The following is an 8,031-nucleotide window of genomic DNA, read 5'->3' on the forward strand; positions in this document are numbered from 1 at the left end:
CTTTAATTACAATGGGACAATTATGGAGTGGGTTTGGAGAGATCCATTTGTAGATGCACCAAGGATGTCCCCTTCTTTGGATACACCACTAGATTGGGGATTAGGATATTTGTGGGCAAGATTAGAGTGATGTCTATGGTGATTGAGCCTTGGATGGCAATGTATCACATAGTCTTTCTTCATTGACTTTTTGGAGGAGGTTGAAGGGTGTCTTTAGACCTACAAAGATCTCATTATTTCTATGGCTAGCAATGCACATGAGCCTAGCACTTGGCACTTGCTTAATTATGGCAAAGATCCAATTGCATTGTGTTAGATTCGGGAGCCAAAGGAGACATAGAGATTGTATATATGGGTTGCTCTAGGGCCCAAGAGGCATGGAGGGGAGCCCTTGGAATGGCATTTCACAACTCAATAGAAATTATGATTATGGCATTGGGGATTATTGCATGGTCATAGACAGAGGTTGAGGTTGTAGATATGATGATACAAAGGGAATTCATACCTATCTCATTTCTAATTAGCTCTTGAGCAAGATTATTGTGCCCAGTTTTCCAAATTCGGTGTGGATTCAAGGGCAATACCATAGATGGGATCTCATAGTTAGCATCATTGCTTGATATAATTGGATTTCTAGATGTAGCCATAGCCATAGATCTATTGGAATTTAAAGACTCTTCAAGATTTGGACAAAATTGTTCATACTTTTCGAGGGAGAAGGACAAAGATAGAAGGTGGTTCGTAAACTATGTGGAGAAAGATATATTTCTCAAGTCTTAAGATGTCAACACTTATCTTTAAATGTTAGCCACACATGATTTGGCACTATAGACCTCCTGATTGGTTATTTACTTAGGGCTTGTAATAGTCTTTCACTTTGTTATATATTTTTGTTTTGAAAGTCCCTTGCACGATTATTTTTAAACTTGCCTTGGGATGCTTTCTCTTGAGGGCTTTACCTTATATCTATTAAGTAAAAATGCATCATTAGTTAAAACCTTTTTGTCAACTAGTGTTTTAAAATTTATGCCCATTGCTTTGGAAAGTAATTTGGCATTGGAGAATGAAAAGAAATCAATCACTATGTAGCTAAGTGGTTTTCAAAATGATTTTTTGCTTTCATCCCTCTAGCCAACCACCTAATGGTTAACAAAAAGGGTTTCCAAGTACAATGCAACATTCAAGAAAGCAAGCAATTCCAATTTTGAAAGTGTGACAATGCTTGACTTTACTATTGATTTGCTAATAGAATGTGTAAAGCTTGGTTACTATTATTCATTTGTAGCATTAAATTGTTTATTGAAGTTCATTATTGACAAAATTAGAGACTTTGCACAAACATTTCTCATGCAAACTATGACTTGAATTTTGTCATTTTGTTAACTGACTTCTAGGTTTTCAATTGTTGAAAGTGAATTCATTTTGTTTTGAGGTGATCTAAAGGGTTGGAACCTTGCATATGTCATATTTAATTTGAGTTTACTGAGAGTTTATAGTTTCACAAAAGTGGAGGTTTCATCTCAAGTGAATTGCTATATTTGAAAATTAAATTTGAAGTAAAACTTTGACTTGAATGAATTGTTGAAGTAAACTTTGAAATTTTAGAAGAGAATGTTTTTAAATTATAAAATCCAAGGTCATTTTAGTTATAATGGGACAAAAAAACTTGCAAAAGTAAAGAAAGAACCTAAATAAGATTAAAAGTTCTTGTATTGACTCAACAAATGTTTTCTATGAACACCACAAGTTAGGAAAGAGACTATCCATCACTTCCATCAATTGTCATTTTACATTGCAAGATTCATGTGGTTCAAAGTTCCTTTTGGAATTTCTCGGGATGTAGATGGCCATCCAATTGTTCTAGCAAGGGACAAAGGATGGGCAACAATCACAACATAGGTATGTTCTTTTGATTATTTGTTGAGAATACATGCAATACTTATTCTCTTGTATCACAAAAGATCCTTACCACATGATCAACCATTCTCAAATATTTAGGATATCAAGTGGTTAGGGTAAATAGTTATAGTTATCTTGCTTTTCAACTTTGTATCAACTTCCAATGGATCAAGGGACTCTTTATGACGACAATTGGAAATTCATTAGTTTTCTAAGTGCTTTAAGGTTTATATGGGCCAAGAGAAATGACTTTGTTTTTGCTAGGGGAAGTGATATACTGCCTCTAGAATACAATAATCTTTTGAAAGAGAAGTGCATTGCTTCTCTCAATTTGCTTAGGAGCAAGCATTTGATATTTATGTTAGAAAGCTCTCAACTTTGGCCTAGTGCCCACATTGCATCATGTATACTGTAATTTTTTGCTTTTTTTTTTAAAGTAATATCCACCATATTACAAAACTTGCAACAGAGCCTTTAAGATATGTAATGCTTACTCAATTATGTACACATTGTAAAGAAAGCAAAATCTCCTTCTAGCATGAGGTAGCTTATCTACCTTCTTACAATTGAGTTGGAATCCATTAGAAAGGACGGCCTTCCAAATTATTTGTTTTTGGCTGCTTATTTTGCATAACATTCTTTTCTTAATATGCTCTATGATCACTTATTTTATGAGTTGTAATTCATTACAATGGATGGACTTATATATGATTGGTTTTTGAGTGCTTATCTAGCATAATCATATTTTTTACTAATATGTTCCACGTCATGTATTGGCGATATGTAACTAAAAAATGCTTTAAAGAGAGAGGGCAGCATCAGTGGCAAAATAGTTTGGCATAGTGTTTAGAGATATCATGATGCTAATATGCTCACGAAGTGCAAGCTATTGTGCAACAGCATTGATGTTACAGCCGCACAATTGCTAAATAAATGCTTGAAATATTTACCATTAAACTGGACAACGGCCAAATGAGCGATTGTTCAGAAAATCTTTTCAGAAACCCACTTCATGGAGAAATTGCAGCTCTTCCCAAAGTGAGACAACTTGTATGGGCTATGGAGAGCGTATATTTATCAGCAGTATCAATAAAACTTTACTGTACATTTTTACCCTTGATATCAAAGGAAAGCCTTGCAACATATTTTCTTGTAATTCAGCTGAAACAGTGACTAACTGAAATAAAAAGAGCTCTTCATGGGGAAGGAGGGTAGTTGCAAAATCGCAAGATGAATAAATAACATGTGCAAGTAATTCTGATGTTACCCTAAAAAGCCACCAGAACAGTATCTTATATGCAGCAAGTGAGCTAATGCTAGATATTGGGGTGCCTCTACCAGCACCCTGTTTCCTGGTTGCTGGTCACCCCCCCTTGAGGTGGGTGAAATTACTCAATTGCCCAATATCTCGATTGGTGAATCCTTTTTGCACAGTGGACTGAAAGCCAAGCTGCGAGGTTCTGGGTTCAGAACCTGGGATGACTGCATTGCTCAATTGCCTTTTGCATCATTCAGCTAGTAGTGACCAGAAACCCAACAGTCAGGTCACCATGGCACCCCAATATCTAGCCTTGGGAATCAAACTGCTAAGCTATCGGAAAGTTGCGTCTTGAATAATCATAAGTGACATCCATCTTGTGCAATTACACAGGTCCAAGAGCATGTCATCAGACTCTGTGTTGTGCAATAGGGTTCGAATGGAATAAACCTTTTGCAGCTTTTATTGTTCAGGCAAGGATTTGTAATATTCTTATTTTTCCACAACAAACTTGCAGTTCGATGTATTCTCTGAGCATTGAATTGAGCTTCTTATCAGTATCCCAACATGATAGCCAGAAATGTGACAGCATTTATGTAGCATTTATATTGTGCTAAATAGCAGTAAAACTTTGTGGTTACATAACGTCGAGATAAATTTGCACAATATACCATAGATGGATAGCAAATGCAAATTATTAACACATTCAAATTACTGTAACTAAAATCAAACCATCACCATATACACTCATTTTGTGCCACAGTACCTGTTAAGTAAAGAGGATTTATGTAGCACAAGGCCATTACCCTTGAAGGCCATCGTTGGTCAACACTCAACTGAGGCATATTCACACATAAAAACAGATCCCCCCCTTCGCCCCTTTCCTTCAACAAACAAAAAAGAATAAAAAAGGAAGCTTGCACATGCGAGCTTATTGCCCTGCTTGCATGCATACCATGGAGAGAGATGCATGCATGCAATTATACCACATCTACCTCATTATGGATCCCTATGCCACACGTAAAAAATCAGTGCTGAACTGTTGTATTCTGACCTTCCTAAGTTCCTAGACTACCTACCCCGTCATGGAACAACCGCCTAACCAATACCATCTCACTGCAGACTAGACAAGGAATGTTGAACAGCAGTAAGACACATTAGCTGAGGAGAAAATAAGTAACCATGTACATTTGTTATGTGATGTGGTAGTCTACGCCTTCAAGTTGGTGGAAGGAAAATAAGAAACTCAAAAAATCCGCTCCACAACACTACAAAAATGAAGGCAAGGAACTGCAAGAGCCAGAGAAAGCTGTGAATCTTGGCTTGGCCCCAAAGGACATCAGCCTCATGATTTGTCTTAAGGATAAAAATGTGACCTTTGATATCATTCGTGGAATGAATAAGGCATGTTGACCAGGGGTAAGCTTCACTGGCAAGATCATCAGACATTGCATGACACTTTACAGTACTGGAAGAGAGAGGTGCTATGCTGGCAATATTGAAGGGGCTGAGAGAAGTTGATGTACTGCCTAGACCTGCCAAATGAAAGGCCTCTACACTTTTATGGCAAGATTCTGGAGCCAGTGATAGTACCTTTGCTTCTGGTTGCACAAGTGGTAACTCATTACTCCCAATCTCACATACTGTTTCTTGAGCACTCTTCCCATCATGTTGATCGACTTCCACCTTTGTCCCTTCATCACTACAATTCAGATTGCAACCCCCTAAATGTTCACTGGGCCCTAATGAACTGCTTATATGCAGAGTGTTTGATTCCTTCAGGAGTCTTAACAGCTCCTCATCTCTTGCCTTGATTAACCCTGAGAATGTATTCTCCTTTGGAAGCCGGATTGGCTCGGTTTTCAATAGATCACCATTATCTGCTCTCTCTGGCTCATTTTTCACAACACCATTGGCCCTACTCCCAGTTTGCATATGGTCCTTATTTAGCCTATTTTCTTTCTCAACAGTGTGACTGCTGTCCATAATCTCATTTCGCACATCCCCAGTATCTAGCCTATTGTCACTTGCAAACTGATCTGTGCCCACATACTCATTTTGCAACGGCTTCTCCACATGTAGGTTATCTTCTTTCTCAACCATGTGATCAGTGATTGGAGTTAGATTTTCAGGTGTCCATTCCTTTTTATGGTTATCTTCTAGCCCTCTTCTATCATTAACCATACCCTTAAAATCAGGATCTGCCTTACTGGATTTTCTCAAATTTCCATTGTTTGTATGAGCAGGCTCTCCCCACAGTGCTGAATCTAAAGCTGCTTTCAAGCCTTCCCCAGATTGCAGCTTCCTACTGATACTCTCAATGCTGTACTTCTGAGCTTGTTCATGATTAGTGGCAATTGGTGTGCCACTATTGAGATCAATGATCTTCACTTCTGGATCACCTGATTTAGGATGTGGTTCTATGTTAATAGAAAGAGCTGGAAAGGCTTTAAAGCGTCTCACAGGCTTTACTACATTGCCCTCATCCAACTGCTCGTCCTTTTGGCATAGACTTAATGATGCCAAGGTTGTCCTTTGATTCATCCCTGCAAAATCAAGACTTCCATGAAATATGCCCATTTTTCTAACATAGCTAAACAATTAAAGGGGGGAATGGAAAATGCAAAAGGCCCACATGCATGTGCTAATTCGGTGTGCAAAATGTAGCCAACAGTTACTCCTAACAGAACCTTAAGCAGATTGCAACAGACTGCAAATATACAGCAGCTTGCCACATCATGTCCCTCCATGTACACACAAGCAAGTGTGTGCAAGCATAAGCTCACAATCCTAACACCGGGAGTACTATAAGGCACTTTGGATACAGTTACAGCCCAGAAGTCCAGAGGTTGACAGATCCATATTGTATGACCAAATTTTTTATGGGCAGTAGAGGCAAGATATAGGACTATCAATGTGACAATTTGAGCATGTGTTTGCAGCTCCAGTGTGCACTTTGATATCCCAGAACATAATGGCTTAAAGCTCCACATATTGAACTATAAGCCTGTGTACTGCAATCTAACTCTATCAAGGACAAAGCCAGAAGCTGACCATCTGTTGTAGTCATCCACAGTAGATTATTAAAGACATCAAGCTGCTTCTAAACATCCTATATAACTCGTTCTTGCAGCCTTATGCTGGCAGCTAAACTCATCAACAAAATACATCAATAAGACGATTGTACTGCAAAGATTCACTTCCCTCATTGGAGACTCAAGAGAGGCTCATGACCCATTTTGAGTGAGTGAATGGTCTGGCAAACTAAATAACCTACTTTTGAATGAGCTGCAAAGACGAAAGGTATAAGTAGGACAAGCTGAGAGCATGTCACAAGTTAAAGTATCACCAACTGTACAGCTGCCTTTTACTGAAAAGGAAAGATAGTCAATGGTTGATTAACCTCAGAGGAATAAGTTCCATACAACCTCCAAGCTCCATCCTAAGACTTATTTTATCTTCCAAACGAAGATCACCAAGGAAGGAACAGTGATTGTCAACAGATGGTATATATGGCAAGAATAATCAGAGTCAATTTTCTCTCCATGGCTACTGCCACTTACGTAACATGATGAGTCTTGACAAGCTTTGAATAAACTTGGACCACAGCCATATGGTAGTTTGAAAGCCATATGGTGTGACATAGAAAATCAATATGGACGAGAATGATCACAGTCCATTTTGCCCATGCTTACTGCCACTTATGTAAACTAGTGAGCCTTGACAAGCTTAGAATAAATACCAGTTGACTGCAGCCATATGACAGTTTGACAGCCATATCGCCTCATTGAGGATTTGTTGGTACATAACATGATGAAATTGATACATGAGATTAACTTGAAGCCTTGCGGTAAACAATGTGAGCAGATGTGCTTGGCTGGTATGTGGCCGAGATTGCACGCTGTGGTACGATGCATATGAGGTATAGCCCTACAAATTTCTTCTAACCTACCGATATCAATTTGCCTGTCTGTGTGAGATGGCAAATCAGTAAGGACAGTACAGGGAACTGCAAAGGCCTGTTGCGCATTGCTAATAGAACATTGGGCAGATGCCAAGGAGATACCGCAGTGGATTGTTTCTGAAGCTACAGGAAGCCATTTTCCTCTCTCTCTCTCTCTCTCTCTCTCTCTCTCTCTCTCTCTCTCTCTCTCTTGATGGCCAATCCGTACGACCAGTGCAGAATGTTGAATGAATCATTGATCCAGGTATTCTGATGCCTCAAATGCACCACAAAATTACTCAACAGTAATACTGCCAGCACATCCAAATCAGGGAAGTAATATGTTTGCTTGAGTGAGCCCCATAGTGAGGGCTACTACACGAGGAGGAGAGAAGGCGGGCGTACCTTGGATCACGCTCATGTTGGAGATGGCGAAAACCAGTCACTGCTGCAGCCAGTCAGTGATGGCATGGCCTGCCATACGATGAGAGGAGGGGGGGCGCTGGAATTGTGAAGCCCTGCGCTATCCATGCCCTCTGCAGCAGCGCATCCGTGCGAACAGGCGCATCTCTTATTATGATTGTAAAAGCCTTGTTGATTTCAATGCCAATACGTCAATTAATAATTGCAAAAATTTAAACAAAAAGCCTCAAGTAGGTTGATACGTGCGTTCGTGGTTTTGCCTTTTGTTGCCCAAAAATGCAGTTTGAACATAAAAGAGTTTTGTTTTTCTTCAATTGTAAATCCTCTATAAGATAGTTATCATCAAACGAAGGTAAGATATTCTCTCCAGGGAGATGTCAATCAACTAATAATCCCATTGAATGTTATTTAATATTTTATTGGAGTCCAATAAACATTGAATCTTCTTAAAAATCAAATTTTTGAAAGCCATGGATCATGTAGAAAGTAGAATTATATTTATTTATTT

At 38.8% G+C, this 8,031-nt stretch overlaps 1 protein-coding gene across 1 annotated transcript; it reads right to left on the reverse strand.

Moving 5' to 3' along the window:
- Window positions 1–3,693: 3,693 nt before the first annotated feature.
- Window positions 3,694–7,693, reverse strand: LOC148022824 (uncharacterized). The gene is made up of 2 exons (XM_087695747.1): window positions 7,506–7,693; window positions 3,694–5,703 (listed from the first exon to the last, which is right to left on the reverse strand). Exons 1-2 carry the CDS (start codon window positions 7,519–7,521, stop codon window positions 4,376–4,378), a joined length of 1,344 nt encoding a protein of 447 aa, XP_087551873.1. The 5' UTR covers window positions 7,522–7,693; the 3' UTR covers window positions 3,694–4,375.
- Between the last annotated feature and the right edge of the window lie 338 nt (window positions 7,694–8,031).

Source organism: Lygodium microphyllum, chromosome 16 (assembly GCF_053477565.2).
Source record: "Lygodium microphyllum isolate KBCC chromosome 16, Lygodium_microphyllum_v1.1.10, whole genome shotgun sequence".
NCBI lineage: Eukaryota > Viridiplantae > Streptophyta > Polypodiopsida > Schizaeales > Lygodiaceae > Lygodium > Lygodium microphyllum.